This window comes from Artemia franciscana, chromosome 12 (genome assembly GCF_032884065.1).
Source record: "Artemia franciscana chromosome 12, ASM3288406v1, whole genome shotgun sequence".
Taxonomy (NCBI): Eukaryota; Metazoa; Arthropoda; class Branchiopoda; order Anostraca; family Artemiidae; genus Artemia; species Artemia franciscana.
The window spans coordinates 29396835-29418632 of NC_088874.1; the positions used below are offsets into that span (position 1 = coordinate 29396835).

The 21798-nt window shown below is 35.3% G+C and overlaps 1 protein-coding gene across 3 annotated transcripts in view; it reads left to right on the top strand.

Annotated features, from left to right (window-relative positions):
* The window catches only part of LOC136033968 (5-hydroxytryptamine receptor 4-like), a 106065-nt gene that overhangs the window by 50220 nt on the left and 34047 nt on the right, over positions 1 to 21798 (top strand). For all 3 annotated transcript variants that reach the window (XR_010619068.1, XM_065714994.1, XM_065714996.1), the window contains exon 2: positions 8205 to 8358. Coding sequence is in view for 2 of the 3 variants with exons in the window: in XM_065714994.1 (XP_065571066.1) it covers positions 8207 to 8358 (152 nt within the window). In the remaining variant the exon portion in view is untranslated. The remainder of the gene's footprint in view (positions 1 to 8204; positions 8359 to 21798) is intronic.

A 21798-nucleotide genomic window follows, 5' to 3' on the forward strand; every position in this document is an offset into this window, starting at 1 on the left:
GAGTGGGCGATCGGATCTTAATGAATTTTGATATTTAGAAGGATCTCGTGACTCAGAGCTCTTATTTTAAATCCCAACCGGCATTAAGCCTCTGATTTTCCTTTTAAAGCAATCTATTGATTCGTAGAATTTTGCTAGAGCTCATACCATATAAGCTCTTGGCTCTTCCGACCTCGTCACAAGTGCCATATGAGCTCTTAGCTCTTCCGACCTCGTCACAAGTGCCATATGAGCTCTTAGCTCTTGTTTGAGGTTGAGGTTGTTTTGAGACGGTGAAATTTGTGCTTCCACATAAATGCGAACAACAACAAAGGTGATGACTAGAATTGGATATTAGATCATGGTGATTACAAAAATAACCTTCACTCGAACGCAACATTAAATCTTAGATTTTTCTAGGTTGAGTTTGATTTTAAGACGGTGAAATTTGTGCTTCCACATAAAGGCGTACAGCAACAAAATTGATGTCTATAGGCCTAATAGGGTGCTAGATCACAGTGATTATAAAAATTGCCTTTATTTGACGTAAAATTAAAACTTTCATTCATCTATTTTGTTAGAACGATGAATATATAACAAACCACTATTAAACTTGAAATTGTCAATATGAATTGTATCATTTGACTTGCTAAATGATCAATTATTTATTGATTCATATTAATTGATAAATATCATTGACTTGGTAAATGAAATTAATTGATCAAGGAAACATGAAGATGTCACAGCAGCTTTTGGAGATCCTCTTTATAAGTCGTGCATATCTAGTTTCAAAAAAACTATTGAATATTACTTGCCATCATCGTCACAGATCAAATACACTCAGAGGCGAAGATCTTTCCGTTTATCTGGAAATTTCAACCTCAAATCCGGTTGTATATTATTTCTGATGTGTCTTGAACTCCAGATTCTTCCATAGTCTGTACAACAGCCCTAAGATAACTCATGAGTGTGTGGAAAACATCCAGCCACAGGAAGATTTTTCATAGGAGTTGCATCCATTTTGGAAGCAATAAGGGTAAGAGTTTTTCAGTAAAGTGGCTGATTTAAGGTTAGTACTGGAGTTGCACCGTATCTGGAACACTGTTCACAAATGAAGCTGACTCTGGATTAAATATAGAGGGGAACAGCTGGTCTCATACCTAGCATGGGCATGAAGAGAATGGAGGCTTTCCCTGTGCAAGCTCCTGACTGTGTGTCAACATACAACTCGCTCATAGCTCCCTCCTAGCTAGACAAGGGTGTAGGAAAAATATTTGATATCTTCCATACCAAGTCACAATATTTTGAGAGATCCGAAAATCGTTCCTTGAGGTGGCAGGTCGCACAGAACGTTAGGTTGTCTCAGTGTCTGTCTGCGATACATGATGGGAATTCAGTTCAGTTCAGTTATCTGTCTTGAAGTAGCAAACTTCTCTTCTCAAGCACCGTTGAAAGCCTCAATAGAGGCGTCACTGAAACAATTATGAGAAGTATCGTTGCCATCAAGGATTCGGAAGTTGTGATTGACGTTATCAACTATGTGCTGCATGCAAAAATTTCCTTCCAGTCCTTCTATGTTTATGCTGCTAGAAACCGAAGCGATAAGCTCGAAGAGATCTGTCTCGTGCAGTGATGAGCTGCCACCCATAGCGCTAAGCATGTCAATTAGAAAGCGGCTGCTTCAACCGATGATGCAACTGGACAGCTAATCAAATTTAAAAAGATCGTCCGATTACCTTTGACTGACAGGCGTGTAGCATGTAATAACCTATTGAAACGACCTTACTGTCTGTTTTGTCTCCTACGAATAGATTGTTTAAAAAACCGCAAAGATAAGGGTAAGTATTCAAGGTTGTCTGTTATCTCCCCGAGGTTTTTAGGCTTGGGATACACATCTATTTGTTGTTTAATATTTTTGGCATCACTTTTGATTATAGCTGCTGAAGCTTGGACGATAGCTTCCTTCTCAATGTCTCCGTCGAAATTTTTGGGTTTAATTAAGATTCGTCGAGATTGCCAGGAGCTGCGGCTCTTAGCGTAACGATATTCTATATGTCATTTATCTTTGCAAACACTGCACTTTCACCATATCTCTCTCACGTCTACTTTTTCGTGTATTTTTGACTATATCCAGAATCCTTTGAATCACCCTTGAGCTCGATCACCACACTAACAAGATAATTCAGTGTTAGTTGCTCATAATCGTTAGCTTGCAAATCCCTCGACAATTTCTTGAAGGTTTATGAAGGAATTCCGCTATGTTTACTGGGATATTAAGTTCCGTTAGATAATTTGAGTTGCAGGTTTTGTGATAAACTACATCAGCAGCCTGCAGATCAGCAGTGGCACTAAGAATCTTAGTCATCAACGTTCTTGATCATTCATCATTTCTCTTTCCAAAAACGTCTCTTAGTGTATTTTCAAAGTCTCTTATTCTAACCTTAAAACTGTCTTCTTCCTTCTTCGTTCTGTCAAGGGTTAGTGGCGTAGAGCAAAGAAGACAATTGGATATGAAGTCGTTGTTTCCAGATAAACGGGAACATTCTCGCCTCAAACTTTGTTTCACTTGCGACAAAAATGACAACAACTGTTTAATAGAGTTCTTGTTTATGAAGCTAGACCTGCATGACTTATGGACAGGATCACAAATTACCGCTGTGACATCTTCACGATTCCTTGATCGACTACCTTCATTCACTGAGAATGAAGCTGAAAACGACCTTTCATAAAAACGACCTTTCCTGACTCTTCCACTATTTCTTCCTTGGAAATGATACAATTCATATCGATCATTTGAAGTTAAAGAGCAGTTTGCTGTATATTCATCGTTCAACCTAATAAGATAAATGAAACGTTTAACTCTACGTTTAAATAAAGTGACTCTCGTAATAACCGTGATCTGACATCCTAATCTAGACATCAATTTTGTTGTTGTACGCCTTTCTATGGAAGGCATGTTTGTTTTACCTTCAAATAAAGGTAATTATCATAATCACCATGATCTAGTTCCCTATTCTAGACATGAATTTTGTTTTTGTACCCCTTCAGTAAAACCTCCTCCAAATCAACGCCAACCCCAAAATACCCATATTTTAATAAATAAAGATAATTTTCATATTCACGTAATCTAGTTTGCTATTGTAGACATCAATTTTGTTGTTGTACGCCTTTCTATGGAAACACGGATTTCACCTCCTCAAAATCAACGTCAACCTCAAAAAAAGTTTTTTAAGTTTGTCTTATGAAGCAAAGAAAATAAACAATAATAAATGAAAAATAAAATCAACTAGGCAAGAGAAACGAGGGTTGTAGCAGTCAGTATAAAAATAGAAAATCAAAATAAGCAAATATTGACTTGGCGATGACTCCGCCAAGTCATCTTCAGTGCTTAGAAAAAAACGAAAACAAAAACAAAATCTAATCTTTTAAAGCAAACTCCTCGAGAAGAGAAGTGTCTTTTCTCTTCTTGTGAAGTTCACTTCTAAAGGTTACATTTTGTTTTTGTTTTCATTTTTTCGGAGCATTGAAGACGACTTGTGTGGAGGTTCTTATCGAAATTTTTCGTTTTTCTTGCCTACCAGATTTTATTTCCATTTATTTTTTTCTTCTTTTCTTCATACGTCAGGTTCATAATGGTCTTAAAATGTATTCAAGCTAGTCTTTCTGGGAACTTATTTGCTAAGGAACTACCACTACTTTTTTGAATTGTAATTACGCTCACTACCACAAACGTTCTAGTTCAACAAATAGTTTATCTAATTGAAGTAGATCGAAACATACAAAAAAAACCCAAGCAATAAAAAAATATTAAGGAAAAAAAACTGACGTCAAATTTACTTGCGAACATAAAATATTTATCGAGGTTAAGTATGCGAGACGGATGCAGTTACCAATCTCAACTGACCCTAAGGTAAGTATACTCATAGTGGGTATTCGTTGGTGATCTTTTAACGAAAACAATTTTTCAGCTGCTGGTAAGAAAGTACAGTATTTTTCTACTTTATAGAACACTTTCAGATGAAAAAGATTCTTCATTTGTTAAATTTTTTATTAATAGGTGGTTGATTCCTTGTGAAGGATCTATTAGTGATCATATTTTTTTCATTCTTTTTTTTTCATGTAAACGTTCTTTTATATCTAATGTTATAAGGGAGCATGTTTTTCTACAAAAGCACATTTTAAATATTCATTAGGCACGCCTCTTTTTGTTCTCAATTCTATAAATTGGAAATGGTAGTTGTCTACATTAAAAGATTCCAATTTGCAAAATTTATTAGAAATCTTTGACAGCAAAAATAAACCGTCCAAAGCCTTTCATTCTCAAAGGAAATAGGAAAGTGACTAAAACACATCAAGCTTATCGTCTGGATTGCGTTGGATCTATTCTGACTCATGAGAAAACTATTCAGAGTCGTAATCGGCTCATTACTTACTTAGAATCAATGCTGTCATTAGTTAACACCAAATCAGGTGTAACTAACAAAATAGTTCTGCTCTGTTTCCCTGATTGTTTCACGAAATGAGGTGAAATAGGATTTGTAAATACAACTGTAAGGCTTACAACTAGCTAATGGTTTGATTCTGTAAATTTAAGGTTGCATTGCCGGTCCTAATGCTCAAACTACAAACTACTTTAATGAGAATAACTTCTTTAATTTTTCTATGGCTTTTTTTTACAATATCTCTAGTTAAATCTGAGTTTCATTGTTTTTTTTGGCTAAATTTTTGAATTATCACAATGCTCAATTTATTTTTTCTACATGGTCTACCATTTTACTTTTTTTTACGGAAAGATTTGGCACTGAATTACGAATGTTAGAGAAGTTGAAAATTGATAAAATTATTGGACTCTGCAACAAATAAATAATTTTTTTTTAGAATGAAAGTAAATAGCGACATTAAAACTTATAAGAGGGACAGAACCTATCCCATATATGATGGGCTGGCTCCCCATCAGTGTCCTGGTATTTATATAAGAGTTTCATAATACTTTATAAATACTTCTTATTCAAGTGTGATGACCGTGTTTGATCAGTTGTAGTCAATGAATTGGATAAAAAGCTAAACTAAGTCAAACAAATAAGTTAATCACACCTAAAATGTACCCCTCCAAATGTTTATTAGTAGGGAAGTCTGAATTGCCAAGAGTCAATTGTAAATACGTCATTTCCACAGTTATCAAGGCTAGTTCTTCAATCCTCTCCTCCCCAAAAAAGACTTCATGGTGGAACTGGCAATGCCCCCTGTCATGCCTTTAAGCATTCCTCTTTTGTGCCAGTAAACATGCGAATATAATCTTTTATGTTATACAGAAAAGATTGTCTAATATAATAGGGCCACTTTCTGTCTGCAGCACCGGTATTACAGGAGTAGTCTAGGAATATTCCTGGGAACAAAAGGGAGGGAGTAAGATGCTTATTTCTAGTCCCTCCCCGAAATTTATCTTATGTCCCCTTCATTTCAGTTTTGCTTTTTTGCGTCTTTCTTTGGACGGGTACTTGCATATTAGTTAAATGTATTTGATTTATAAATAAAGTGAACTGAAATGAAATGTTGAGTCATAAAAATTTGATTTTAAAAATAATATATAAATTTTTTCAAACGGGATTTCACAAATGAAAACTTTTGAAAAACGCATCCAAAATCTTTTATAAGTATTTTTGTTGCGTTTTACTTTTAGGACAAAATTCTCAGGAGGGGGGGGATAAATCCTAAAGTACCATTGGATATGGCCTTGAGTTCCGTATTTAAATAGTTATTTTCTTTCTTTTTTTTCACATAATTGTTGGATGTCCAATTCCGCTTCTGTTAATATTTCTTCTTTGTAGAACAAGAATAGACCGAGATTTTTTTGAATGAGCTATATAAGCTCCAAATCTTACTATTTCAATTTTTAGATGCCACATTTTAAAGTTTCCACTTCAAGCTTTTCCACCCTAAAAATGTTCGAACTAAAGTTGAGTGAGTTTCTTTTTAATTTCTAGGTTACTTTATAACTCGAATCAATCTCTACCTTGGCTAGTGATTTTTTTATCTTATTAGCTTAGCTAATTAAAGAAACAATTGTTGGAATTAGCTAAATTACGGAATCTAAGTGTAGCAGCTCAAACTTTTATGAAGAGAATCACATAATCCTACCCCTCAGTTTTTCTACACCAAGTGCACACAAACTAAGAAATCATGCTATTCCTTTTCATTTCTAGATTACTTTGCACGGAGAATCAGTCTTTATATTGGGCTAGTGATGTCTTTGGCTGAATTTTGGCTAACAAAACAAGTCTTGAATGAGCTAGATTACGAATTCTAAGGACCATAGGTCGTTTTCTTAAGGAAACGCTTTTTAAATCTCATTTTTAATTTTCCGATCCTTGCTGTACTAAATTTTAATATTTTCCGCTTCCAACTTTAAGCTAATTTTATCATAAAAAAGTAATTTGCTGTTTATTTATATACCCTTTATGAAATAAAATCCGTAATGAAAAAGAAATACTACTTGAAAGACACAGATTAAAACATCCCGATTATTCAAAATCCAGAATATGAAACGATAATCCTTTATAAATTAAATAAAAAAAATAAGTTTTTTTTTAACTGAAAGTTAAAACTGTTTTAAAAAGAAGAATTGAGAGAAAGAGTCAAACTTTAGCGTAAAGAGCGGGGCGTTGATGAGGAAGCAGCCCCTTTCATATATGAAGTATTTTCTGTTCATTTTAAGTTTTAATGTCGCTCCTTACTTTCATAGAAAAAACTTGTTTTTTTTATATTTAATTTCTGAACGTTTTTGAATCAATGCATGTTTTGATTTTGACTCTCCGCAGAGGAATAATTGAAACAAAATTTGCAAATTTTTTTTTGGCTAAATGGCTTTCTCATAATTTTGATCGAATGATTTTGATAGAAAAAGAGCGAGGGAGGAAGCCTAGTTGCCCTCCGATTTTTTGGTTAATTAAAAAGGCAACTAGAACTTTTAATTTTTTACGAATCTTTTTATTAGTAAAAGATTTACGTAACTTATAAATTAGCTTACGTAAAGAACTTTTGTATTCTCATGTGATTATTAAATATATGAGGGGGTTCGCCCCCCTCGTCAGTACCTCGCTCTTTACACTAAAGCTTAAATTTTGTCCCAATTCATTTAGAATTACCCCTGAATCACAAAAGCCGTAGAATAAATAATTGAAATTACTAAAAATACTTTAGCGTAAAGAGCGAGGTATTAGGAGGAGGTGATCCCCTCATATGGGTAATAATTTCTGTTTGTTTTAAGTTTTAATGCTGCTCCTTACTTTCAGCTGAAAAAAACTTTTTCATGTTCATTTTTTCATTGTTTTTTTTTTTAAATATTGCTAGTAAATCCTGCGCTCCCTTCATGGAAATTTTCTTCTCCCATGACAAATTCTCGACGGAAAGTTCCCCCAGCATATCCCCCTATTCTCAGCCCCTCCCCCAAACCAAAAAATCCTCCTGAAAATGCCTGTACACTTCCCAATAACCATTACTATATGTAAGCACTGGTCAAAGTTTGTAACTTGTTGCCCCTCCCTTGGGGACTGTGGGGGAGTAAGTCGTCCCCAAAGACATAGTTATAAGGTGTTTTTCGACTACGTTGAATAAAATGGCTATCTCATAATTTTGATCCGTTGACTTTGGGAAAATAATTAGCGTGGGAGGGGGCCTAGGTGCCCTCCAATTTTTTGGTCACTTAAAAAGGGCATTAGGACTTTTCATTTCCGTTAGAATGAGCCCTCTCGCGACATTTTAGGACAACTGAGTCAATACAATCACCCCTGGGAAAAAACAACAAAAAAAACAACAAAAAAACAAACAAACAAATAAACACACATCCGTGATCTGCCTTCTGGCAAAAAATACAGAATTCCACATTTTTGTAGATAGGAGCTTGAAACTTCTACAATAGGGTTCTCTGATACGCTGAATCTGATGATGTGATTTTCGTTAAGATTCTATGACTTTTAGGGGGTGTTTCCCCCTATTTTCTAAAAAAATGCAAATTTTCTCAGGCTCGTAACTTTTGATGGGTAAGACTAAACTTAATGAAACTTATATATTTAAAATCAGCATTAAAATGCGATTCTTTTGACGTAGCTATTGGTATCAAAATTCCATTTTTTTAGAGTTTTGGTACAGTTCGTTACCACGAACTGTTTGATAAATACACTTTTTTCAATTGGTAAATGGGTATGCTATGATTACTTTCCTTTTAGGGATGATTTCAGAAGAGGATCAGGACAATACTTGGCTCGCAACTGGAGTCGGATTTGTTTTATTTTGTTTCATCTCAGTTTTCGGAACAATATCCAACTCAATCGTACTGGCTGTCTTCTACCGGAGACCATCTTTAAGAACCCTATCAAACAGGTTGGTTGACTTGTCATTCTTTAGCTTTTAAGACCCCATTTATAGCGAGATTTAGCTAACGCCAGGCCCTAATCATGAAAATATTAAACCAAAAGAAGGTTTTAGTTGAAAGTAGAGTATGACCGTTAAAACTCGAAGAAGTAACCCTGTCCATGAGTGCCACCCCCAACCCTACATCTCTTTCTTCTCCCTAAGAGTTTCAACTAATCCTTTTCAAGAAGCCCTGGAAGTTTCAAATTGATTCCCTCTGCTGTTCTTGAGACACGTTGAGGTAGATGAGGTATCTTTATTTTAAATGTCTAGATGTCTCTTAATCTAGGTGTAAGCCCAAGTAAACACACCCTTAAAGTATCAACTTAATGCCTCTAGCCATTCCTGAGATACTTCACATATGTCTTTTTGACAACCTGAATGAACTTAATATACTTGGATCTAATTCAATAGTTACAGAAAGTGTCCACTTAAAACCCTTTTCTGTTTCTCCAAAAAATGTAGATGCACCACTTGAATATATGAATGCATAGTGTTTTTGGCTTGGTTCAAAACGCTCCTCAACATGAAATGAAAGTTCCACCTTAAACCCTTAGATGTTTCTTAGATATTACAGATACACCTTTTTGACAACCCGGATGTACATAGTATCTTTTGGTTAATTCCTCTTCTTCGTCAAGATACCTTGAAAGTTGCAAATTTATATCCTCAACCGTTTCCTGAGATGTGTTGAGGGGGATGAAATGTCTTTGATTTAGTTTGAAATCCTCCTAAACATCCCTTAATTTTTCAACTTGATACCCTTAGCCATTCCTGAAATATTGCAAATATGTTCTTTTGATAAATTGGATCCCGCTTTCTAGGGCTATAGTAAAAGAAAGGTTGAGATTGCTAGGCCTCGTTTTGTGGATGAAAAAATGACAGATTGCCGAAGATTGTCCTTTTTGACCAACTGTCTGGGGCTTCACGGAAGGCAGGCCGTCTTCGTCTGGGGTGGGAGGTTGTCATAAATAAAGGTTTAAAGGAAATGGGAACTTCCTGGGAGGGTGTAAAGAGGTAGGACTTGAATAGATTAGGTTGGAGGAGGAATATCCGTAGCTGTGTTGGCCTCATGCGGCTTGGTCCTGCAGAGAGTTATTAATAGTAGTAGTAGTAGCAGTAGTAGTAGTAGTAGATAAATTGGATGCACTTAATGTCTTTTGGTTAGTTCAACGTCCCACGCAAAACGTCCTAAGAGTTTCAACATAATGCCATTAGCTGTACCTAAGATACTGCAGGTGGGCTCTCACGATAACCTCGATGCATATAGTTTCTTTTGATATAGTTCAAAATACCCCTTAGCATTCCTTTAAATTTTCCTTTAATACACTTTGCCTTTTCAGACATACCCAAGATAAAATATTCTCCCTTTTCCCAATAATCAGTTATACATATCAACAGTGGGCTAATTACATAACTTCCAGCCCTTGCTCCAGCGAGTTTTGGGGTCATGTTATCTATGGAGGCATGGCTAATGGAATTCTTGACTATTTTGGACAAAATGGCAATTCAAAATTTTTATCTAATGACTTTGGGGGAAGGGCAACTGGGAGGGGTGTGGGATCAGGGCTGGTTGCCCTGTGCAACACAGGAACTGCTATTTTAGTGTAAAATTGTAATTTTAAGAATATAGGGGCAAATACTGCTGGCTAGCATCATATATAGCATTGAAAACTTATGTTTTATTATTAATATAAATACTAATAGCAGTATTACTACTATGACTAGCAGTAATAGTACGTATATAGTGCATTGTTACCAGTTTAATTTCCCCCTCAATGTGTTCTGGAAGTTTCAACCTAATACTCTAAGCAGTTTCTAAGATATTGCTGAAACGTCCTTTTGACAGCCTGCAGACACATTGCGTGTTGCAATTTAATTCAAAATCCCCCTCACCATTTCCTGAAAATTTCGCCTTAGTACCCTCATCCTTAGTAGCACCATTAGTAGTATCTTTAGTTGTAGTTGTAGTAGTAGCAAGCATATAATACCTTTTGGTTGGTTCAACATTCTCCTCCACATACACCGAAAGTTTCAACTTAATGCTCCGAGTTGGTCCTAGAATATAGCTGTTATACCTTATTCTAGCCGGCTTTTTCAAATACTTTAAAATTTTCAGATACGAATGTTATTTTAAATGTATGGAAGATTTTCCAGGGAAGATTTATCGGGGAGAATTTTTCGCGGGGGAATTCCCAGTGGAGAGAGGGGGATTTTTCCAGAGGACTATTTTTGAGGATGAATTTTCCAGGGGAGAGTTTTCCGCAGAGAGGACTTTCCATGGATTAGTTCTCCACAGGGGGGAGTTTTCTATAGGTGGAGGAATTTTCTGGAGGGAACCTTTACCACGGGGAGAATTTACTACGAGAATTTTTCTCATACATTTAAGTTAAAAATACGATCTTTGTTTTAAATGTGAGAAAGATTTACAAGGGGAATTTTTCATGGGATTTTTTCTCTGGAGGAGGATTTTCCCTCAGGGGGAATTTTCGGGGGGGGATTGACCTCAAAGGAATTTTGCTGTAAGAATTTTCCAAACATTTAAAAACTTAAAACTATCTGTATTAAAACGCAGGAGAACTTTTCGTGAGGGAAATATTCCATGGAATTGTCCTTGGAGGGGTAGTTTCCAGAACGGTGGCATTTCCGGGGGGAATTCCCTTAAATTTCCTTTCTATTCAGGCTGCAGCAGCAGGCAATGTCTAATGTACCTCTATATATAAAAATGTATGATGAATCGTTGAACCCTTTTAGCCTGTCTGATAAAAAACGGAATGAAGAAGAACTGCCTTTACGAGTTTTATCTGAAAGTTTCAATGTCAGTTTAGTGGAGTAAGAGACTAGAGTTAGAGTAAGTTAGAGTGGAGGTAAAATATTCGTTTTATTCCATCAAAAGCCAACCAAAATTAAATTCATGGAGATACGTCATAAATTCCCCTAATTATGGAAACTAGGCATAAAATTATGTTTCCCAAGAGAAAACGGATTGACGGTTCTGAAAATCATGTGAGAGAATTTTCCTCCAATTCGGAAAACCTCATTAAACATCAGACAAATTCTGGGATACTACGTTTATTATAGAAGTGCCGATGAAATAAGTGGATGTTATGAAAATGATTTTAATTGAATTTTACATTTTTTTTCGAAGAAACTCTTGCTCGAGAATACTACCTATTTAAAAGAGATGATTGACTTACTCTAAAGGCACTGAGGGAATTTACTCATCAGACCAGAATCAAATAGCTAGGGATTGTTTTTCCACTTCTTTCGTGATTGGATTATAAATGGGCTTTAATTCTACGTACAAATAAAATGTAAAATGACATCAATCAATTCAATCAATTTAATTTATTAATTTGAAAAAAACATGATCATATTGAACAAAATATATTACATAGAATATAAGATTTTTTCGTAAAATTTTGGATTAAGGACTTTTCTTGTAAACTGGTAGGTTTAGGTAAATGGGACTCATAAAAATGGACCCAGAGTCTTAATGACCCTGTGAGAAGGTATTTGAAGTACCAATATCCATTCCTTTCAGCTCCAAAGGGCACTGGCCTTTGATGACTTTTTGCAATCTTTGTGCTATAAAGCCCTTAATATGGCTTAAAACTTTACTGAAATAGCAGAAAATTCTTTCTGAAAAACTAAAGCCAATGAAAAAGACATTGAAAGTTCAAAATTCCTATGAGACATTTTTCGTCAGATTTCAAATGGGCTACCTGTCATGAATGTGACCCTAAAAATAAGAAAAGTGTTGATATAGTAGCTTGGCAATACTATACCAGAGTATAGTTTTGACTCTGGATTCATTCCTGAAAGCTTTGTACCCCTAACTAAGCTACTTTCAAAGATAAGAAGTAGCCCCTAGATTATAATTTTTTCAAAATTTCTTGTTGAAGTATTTGCTAGCCAAAGAGCATAATTTAACTTGTGTAAAAATTCTAATCTCCTCTTATAAATATATTTTAAATGTATATAGTACGTCAAGTATATTTTTGTATAGAAGTATCTAGTATATAAGTATATAAAACAATACAACGTAGAATAAATATTAGGATACTGCAATAAAGTAATAACAAAATACTACTATACAATATTATTACAACTGTGTAATTTAATAGTACATTTATGGTATAATACGGTATGTAGTACAATATAAGAATTATAAAATAATATACAGAAATAATTACATAAACATTGAAAATTTAATTCAAATACTTGTGCGATGCTATTAAAAAAAACAATTTTTTTTTTTAACTGAAAGAAAGGAGAAACGTTAAATATCAAAACGAACAGGAATTATTCCACATATAGGGGGGGTGCCCTTTCCTCAATCCCATGTTCTTTACAATAAAATTTTGAAGTTCTTTAAAAATATTTCCACTTTTTATATTAATTTTGAAACCACTAAACAAGGGTTATCTAGTTTGCTGAATCTGATTGTGTAATTTTCAATAAAATCTGTCGATCTTAGGGGTAGGGATGTTTCTCCTCTTTTTCAAAAATCTGGCAAAGTTTCTCTGACTCTTAAGTTTCGATGAGTATCATTAAACTTAAAAAAGTCGTTTGTTTTGAATCAGTATGAAAAGCCAATTCTTTTAATGTAAATTAACATTAATAATTATAACATTCTTTAATGTTTAATTCAAAATCCTTCATTTAGAGTTTCGGCTAGTATAGGGATGAGTCGCTCCTTGCTTAAAGTCATTAACACGTACTGTTTAAATAAATAATTCCTATTCCCCCCCCCAATACGTCAAAGCTAAAACAAAAGGAAGAAAAAAGGACCTTTGCAAGAAAGCTGACGCTAAAAGAGGCTCTAAAATAGTTGTCATTGTATTAATTAATATTCGTGTTTGTGTTGTTAGATGTTTATCATAGCTTTTGTAATTTACCTATTCTCTAGGATCTGGCTTGTCTATCATGGGTCCCGTTCAGGACCAAGTTTTTTAGCATTTTATTCCAATAAATAGAGTATAGCAAGTAATCCTATGACAGTAAAGCACAAATAGAATTTAAACATTTTGACTGTGTTTCTGCAATTATTTCCCAGCGAGAAAAGGAAGTACTAAAAGAAAAACTACATTGTAACAAAACAAAAATACTAGGAAAAAGGAGAATGTCACATCTAAGACTAGCTTCTTTCTACCAAGAAAAAGTGTGGAAGGGATAGTTGAAAAAGCTACTTCGTGGTGAAAAAACTACTACTAAAACTATGTAATTTTTTTGGATCTTATTAATACGGAGGATGTGATTGTGTATATTTTTAGTTTGTTGTTTTTTGCTACTCTTGTTTCCTTTAAGTTTATTTTCTCTTTCTTTCTCTCTTTTAAATTTGTTACCCAATCAGGAATTGTTTCTCGGTGTGATATGGAAATATTTAGATTCTATTAATATCCGTTTCTAGTGTAATTAGTAAAAGGCAGTTTATTAGTAAAAGGCAGTTATTTAGTAAAAAGGCAGGGGCATTGGGATCGAAGAAGACGGATGTGTGGCAGCATGACAGGTCATCTTCGTTGTTTATTAACAATTTTTAACCATAGGAGTATGTTGATAGGAAGACCATTGGCAATGTACCCTCAATAGAATAAAATAGAACTGTACATAGTCACAAAATACGGCCATTTTTTTCAGTGGACCCTTTGAACTTCTTGGTACTTTTGTCTTTATAATGTGGCCAAATGGGTACCGTATGGTCCCTAGAAGGGGTAAGGGGGTAAGTCTACAGGGTGAATTAACAACTATGGTAGCATTCTAATTTAGGGTTGGTCTGAACACTTATGAGACGTTCCCACTGAGCATGTATGCGAAGTCCAGAGTAATTTAGTGATTACTTTTGATAAGCTCAACAACAAAGGTACAAAATCAGAGTGTTAAACAGACTTGGTTCAGGAACTCTTGTTCCATAGATTTAAAAGAACACAAAATAGAATTGGAAACTATAAGAAATTAGGGACACTTACACTAATCAAGCAATCTTAAAGTTTGGTAAGGACAAGCTGTCAAATGTGTTCAAATAGTTCGTGGTAACGAACTGTAGTAAGGAGTGACCCGGCTCAATAGTGAACGAAACTCTAAAAAAACGGAATTTAGATGCTAAAAGATACATCAAAAGAATCAGATTTTCATGCTGATATAAGTTTCATCAAATTTAGTCTTCGTCATCAAAAGTTACGAGCCTGAGAAAATTTGACTTATTTTGGAAAATAGGGGGAAACACCCCTAAAAGTCATAGAATCTTAACGAAAATCACACCATCGCATTCGGCGTATCAGAGAACCCTATAGCGAAAATTTCCAGCTCCTGTCTACAAAAATGTAGTATGTTTATTTGTTTGTTTTTTTTTTTTCCAGGGCAATTTAGCAGGGTTGTCTGCTAGTCTGCTAAATTCAGTCTGGACATAATTTTCTTGGAAAATATCAAATAAATCCTGCACGAAGATGTAGCAGTTCGAAATAGGGATGAAACTTTTTAATCGACACTGAACAGATATAAAACTTTTGACCGGATCTTAATAAAATTTGATAGTTAGTGTCATCGTATTGACCAAGTGGTCCTAGAATGTCGCAAGAAGGCTCATTCTAACGGAAATGAAAAGTTCTAGTGCCCTTTTTAAGTGACCAAAAAAATTGGAGGGCACCTAGGCCCCCTCCCACGCTCATTTTTTCCCAAAGTCAACGGATCAAAATTTTGAGATAGCCATTTTGTTCCACATAGTCGAAAACCATAATAACTATGTCTTTAGGAATGACTTACTCCCCCATAATCCCTGGGGGAGGGACTGCAAGTTATAAACTTTGACCAGTGTTTACATACTGTAATGGTTATTGGGAAGTGTACAGACGTTTTCAGGGGGCCTTTTTTGGTTTGGGGGTGGGGTTGAGGGGAAGGGGCTACGAGGGAGGATCTTTCCTTCGAGGAATATGTCATGGGGGAAGAAAAATTCAATGAAAAGGGCGCAGGATTTTCTAGCATTACTATAAAAAAACAAAGAAAAAATAAACAGGAAAACGTTTCTTCAATTGAAAGTAAGGAGTAGCATTGAAACGTAAAACCAACAGAGATTATTACGCATATGAGGGGTTCTAAAACTACTTTAGCATAAAGAGCAAGGTATTTAGGAGCAGATAAATACCTCGCTCTTTATGCTAAAGTATTTTTAGTAATTTCAACTATTTATTCTACGGCCTTTCTAATTCACGGGTCATTCTTAAAGAATTGGGACAAAACTTACGATTTAGTGTAAAGAGCGAGGTATTGACGAGGGTACAAACCCCCTCGTATACATAATAAAAATATAAGAATATAAAAGTGTGTTACGTAAGCTGGCACGTACGCAGGGTGGAGGCCTTCGGGCCCGGTCTCCCCCCGAAACTTTGTGAAATGTTTAATTTCCCTATGGTTTCTTGGGATTATTGAGATAGGACATTTATTAAGAATCTAGATACATGTGTGAAGCCTTTTTTGGGGGATTTTACAGCATTGCATTATCCGGTCAAGTCACTGCCAAATTATTAACCCATTTTCTGTCTAACTTTTTAACCTCTTTGAAGTAATTAGCAATTATGCTGCTATTTTTTTCGTAAAGAGAGTTTGCTTTCCACTGTAAAATATAATTATCCTATATATTAGGGCGTTTATCCCCCCCCCCTTTCAGGATATAGTACAGCTTTTAATGGATCAATTTTGGAAACTATCATTTTTCATTAAAATCTACGTTTTTGCAATAAAAGAACTACCCCCCACAGAATCCATATTGCACTGTTAACCCTAAAATTTCCCTTTCAGTAGGATATAATAGATTAATCACTGGTTCTAAATCGCTATGAACATAACCTGAGCCTAAAACATACTGTTGAGGCTTCAGTCTTCTTCCCCCCCCATCCTCTACAATACTACAGGATCTGTATTTTCGATATACCTGCTTTTTGCATTACTAAATAAAACTAGTTTTTTTAACTGAAAGTAAGGAGCGACATTAAAACTTAAAACGAACAGAAATTACTCCATATACGAAATGGGTTGTCCCCTCCGCAATCCCTCGCTCTTTACGCTAAAGTTTGACTCTTTGCCACAATTCTACTTTTTAAAACAATTAAAAGCTTTAGCGTAAAGAGCGAGGGATTGCGGAGGGGACAAACCGTTTCCTATACGGAGTAATTTCTGTTCGTTTTAAGTTTTATGTTGCTCCTTACTTTCAGCTAAAAAAAACTAGTTTTTTTTTATTTAATTCAAGTCAAAAAGCAACATTTGCAATCAAAAGTTACTTATGTAGATAGGCCTTACCACACGTATCTGGCCAAGCCTGAGCTAAGCAAAGACGTGGATATTTTCCCATTTCCTCTCAAAAGAAAAACTTATTCTGGAATACAGGATATGTAGCTCTTTTACGAAAAGTTAGTAAAAAGTGGTAATTTCAACACTTCGTAACCTGTATTTGCGTCTTAATCTTTTATCAAGCTTAATAAGTTATTTTAGTACAATCAAGACAAGAATAAAAAAAATGCATCTTCTTTGTCGGAAATAGAACTCTAACCCAAATAGATTTCTACAGTCAACTGATGGCTTAATCATGTTATAGGTTATTTCTATTGTTACAAAACTCCATGGGGATTTTCCCTCCTATTGTGCTATTCATTTGGGGCCTATTTGCTTTTGAGACTACTTCTATTGGCGCGGAAAAATTTGAAAATATTCTTGATTAGCAAGACTAGATCAAAGTACGAAAAAGACATTGATGTGATTGATAACTAAAGTGCACAAAAACTAGCAAATTCTTCAATCATTACTTCTCAATAGGTTCTAGGATGTCAAAAGCTGCAAAAGGACCCGAAGAAAAAGATATTTTAGGGCTCTCTCTGCTTCTCTTGATGTTATTTTACACCAATGCGATTAAATAGCGGACAAATAATAAGAATTTTTCTCTGTATTGATAGTAAAAAGGTATATGCAAAGTTTCCCTGGTCCCTTCATGTTATTAAATCTTTGGGTAGTTTAGCAAAGTATAAATTTTTTCAGCCGTTTTGACAGGAAGTCAGTTTTAATTTTAAATTGCAAAAATAATGAAATAAAGAATTCATAAAATAAGTTGTTGTTAAAAATCCATTATTTTAACATTAGCAATTGGTTGTTATGTATAAAGTAAAAAAAAGAAGCTTTTTTGTGTGCTGACCAATGGTCTGCGTTGTGCAAGTGATTCACTGATTCACTACCTTTGGTCGGGAGCGCAATGCATGGCTGGGAAATTCTTCTGATGCTTCTCGTGCTTTCCCCCCATATTTCTTCATGTAACCATTTAGAGCTGGGTTGACTCCGGCTTAGCTTACAGAGTCACACCGCTGACCCTCGTTCCAACCCAAATAGGAAGCGACACAAGAACTCGAACCCTGTCCTTACTAACAAAGGACTTCAGGCCTAGCATGCCTACCACTCCACTAGGATGGCTAATAATAATAATGTTTAAAATAAACATACATAAATTAGACCAAAACAAGAAAATGCAGTAGACCAGAGAAAAAGCGAGGTGAAACACAAGCAGTGAAAAAAAGTGACCAAAATGCAAATATTCCGGTCTAGAACTTTGCCCAACGGTCTACGGTCTTCTATGGTCTAGAACTTTGCCCATGGTGGAGATTCAAAAATGAAAAATATATAGAAAATTCCAATAGACAACAAAAAGAAAAACCTCAAAACAAACCTTAAAAAAGGAAATCTAACTATAAAAAACTGACCTTGAGTGGTGGATCAAACTTCCATTTAAGAATTTATTTTGTGTTAGGCTTTCTTAAATGGAATAAATGCTGGTAAAGCATTATTAGAAATCCCGTTAGGCTGTGAAATTGGATTTTATGAAAGTGTAAAGGATTGGGAATGACAATTTCATTGTAAATGGGGCTGACGTTTCTCCTGTATCAAACAGTTCGTGGTAATGAACTGAAAATAAGAAGCACGTGTAAAATACGTGAACTTTAAAATAGTGACTAAAACTAAAAAAAAAAAAATTTCGAAAAGCATATAAGAAATACATTTTTTTATAGTAATCCATAATTTATTTTAAGTTTGACGCTGCGAGCCTAAGAATATTTGTCTGATTTTTGAAAATGAGAGAAAACACTTCCAAGCAAACAAATGATTTTGATGAAAATCACAATGTCAACAATTCAATATGTCAGAGTTCCCTTTTGTAAAGTTTTCAAGCCCCTATCTTCAAAAACTATAAACTGTGTAAATTTTCGGAGAAGAAAAATCCAAGAAGCATGTTTACTTGTTTGATTTTTTTTTTCAATTCTATCGAACCAGTGGTCCTTGAAGGTGCAATAGAAATTAAAATTTTAAGTGACCAGACTGAGTAGTGTAAAAGATTTTGCTTCAGCAAAGTGGTATTTTCTGTCATTTTGGGATACGAACATAAAACTTTGGCCCAAAGGGTGTCAAAAAGTCATTGAGTTAGAATTCAGAGACTCCCAAAAGATTTAAGATTGCCAAAAAACTGTTAGTTTGGCTTTTCAGTATCAGCGACTGGAATATCGCACGGTGGCGCATGTATCGATAAAAATTCTGGTGGTAAACACAAAATAAGCAGTTAATAAAGAAATTTCATTTGAAAACTTAACTAAGCTGATTGATTAGAGGCTTGATTAAGTTATGAACAGTGGTGTGTAATTGCGGATAAATTATTAAATTAAGTAAATTAAATAGATAAATAAATTAAGTAGGAATGATGAATCTTCGCATTGGTGGGGGATTGTGCATGAACCTCAAAAAATATATTTTTATGCAGAAATTTCTTAGATCTCTGTGAGCCTTCCGACTAATACAGAGAGACTACGTAACGGTGGAGGGAGGGTCAGTTATTATTCTCTAGCTCCCCATGATTTCTGGGGATGTTTTTGACCTATGTCTGTAATTTGGGTCATTGGTGTTAAAGTGTTGTTCTTACTATAGGTTATTTTTTGTTTGTAAAATAAAATATCACTTTTGCATGCTTACTGGCACAAAATGTAGGGGAGCACCATGAGTATCACCAGGACGCTTATTGGGGGATGATCGGCAAGTGCTACCGGGAGCTTTGTTTTCACCAGGGTCTAAATGGAAAATTTTCTTTCTTTCCTATTTATGCATTTATTTTTAACTAGCTGTTAGGGTGGCGCTTCACGCCACCCCAACGCCTAGTTGGTGGGGGCACTTTGCACCCCTCCAAGACCCCTCGCGCACGTAAGTTGTTACGCGCCATATTAGTTACGCGCCATTGTAATCGTGTGCCTGTGTCCCACCTGTGAATATATATATATATATATATATATATATATATATATATATATATATATATATATATATATATATATATATATATATATATATATATATATATATATATATATATATATATATATATGTGTGTGTGTGTTTTTAACTACGTAAAACTTGCGAATATACAACATTCTTCGCTGTCCCATTGTCTGTGCATATAAATAAATTGTCAGGTATACCGACTCTTGAACATGCAACATATAATTGTCCATGGGAAAAACAATCCGTATTCAGATCTATACCTCATTAATCTAATGATTGCCCTTGAGCTTTGCTGATGGTGATTGCTAATCGAATATTCCCTGTGTCCCTGTCGTCATTTATATGTTCCCCCTGTGCCCCCCGGCGTCCCCGTTGTAGTTGTATCTCTGTGTCCCGGTCGTCATTTATATTCCCTGTGTCCCGGTCGTCATTTGTGTCCCGGTGTCCCAGTCTGTAATTTCTCTTTGAGTGTCCCGGTCGTCATTTATATTCCCTGTGTCCCGGTCGTCATTTGTGTCCCGGTGTCCCGATCTGTAATTTCTCTTTGAGTTTCCCGGTCGTCATTTATATTCCCCGTGTCCCGGTCGTCATTTGTGTCCCGCTTGTCCATGGGAAAAACAATCCGTGTTCAGATCTAATTCTAATGATTGCCCTTGAGCTTTGTTGATGCTGATTGCTAATCGAACATTCCCTGTGTCCCGGTCGTCATTTATATATCCCCCAGTGCCCCCCAGCGTCCCCATTGTAGTTGTGTCCCTATGTCCCGGTCGTCATTTATATTCCCTGAGTCCCGGTCGTTATTTGTGTCCCGGTATCCCATTCTGTAATTTCTCTTTGAGTGTCCCGGTCGTCATTTATATTCCCTGTGTCCCGGTGTCCCGGTCGTCATTTTTGTCCCGGTGTCCTGGTCTGTAATTTCGTCAGTCGACAAACATGACGTGAGTCGACAAACACCTTCATGTCGGCATATTGCTCAATCCTTATAGTGACGTCAGTCGACAAATATGCATGACGTCAGTCAACACACAACACACAAACAACTTATTTTTTTATATATAGATATCTTCTCGTCTCCTAGGGGCATTCGCCCCTGGCCCATCTGTTGGTGTCCATAGGACACATCGTATTAAAACAGATTTTTTCAAAGAACGTTTCTTAAAAATTATGGAAATGATGATCTATAATTAAGTTTTGGTATTTCAGACCCTCTCCAAATAAATATATGGAGGAGCGTATTTTTTTAATCGCTGATCCTTATTCTTATTAAAAAAAAAAGTTTTTTTAACTGAAAGTAAGGAGCAACATTAAAACTTAATACGAACAGAAATTACCCAGTATATAAAAGGGACTGTTCCTTCTTCAACGCCCTGCTCTTTACGCTAAAGTTTTACTGTTTCAAAAATTAGATTTGAAAGAAAGAGTCAAACTTTAGCGCAAAGAGCAGGGCGTTGATGAGGAAACAGCCCCTTTTTTTGCCGTCTCCGGTAAATACAGCAAAACAGCAAATTTGCAGTCTCCGGTATTCGTCGTCATTACCTCTAAGATTCGAATTGGCCAGAGGGGATAGCCCGCAAATTTGGCTAGGAATAAATCATCGATTTTAATGTTCGCAGGATTCATGCCTAGTAAATGAAAGATCATAAAGTGAAAGAAACTTATCTTTCCGTGTGGGTCAAGCCTCACTAATGTGTCCAAGCGTACAATCAGTCCAAACTGTGCGAGGTCAGCCCAACTGCTAATCCTTCTCTACACTAAAAAGTGTAATTAACGCGGAGGCAAATTATATACAATTTTCTCCACATACCACACTTGGCTATTGTATCTAATTTTCTCAATTCAAAACGCCAAAAATCTGATTGTGTAGTAAATTCAAGTATCAGATTGCACAATTTCTGCAGTCACTGAATTAATTCATGGCTAAGGAATCAAGTTCAAACAATTCAAAAGTTCAAACAGGTGTAATCCCTTTGAGAGCTAGTTCAATACTGCAGCATATCAGTATACTTCAGGCATCTTCTTTGAATTAAATTCATTTTTTTTGGTAATCTCGGTTATAACGTTTTTTCTGATATTATGAGAAATAGAAACATTAAGATCGAAATAAAGATTTTT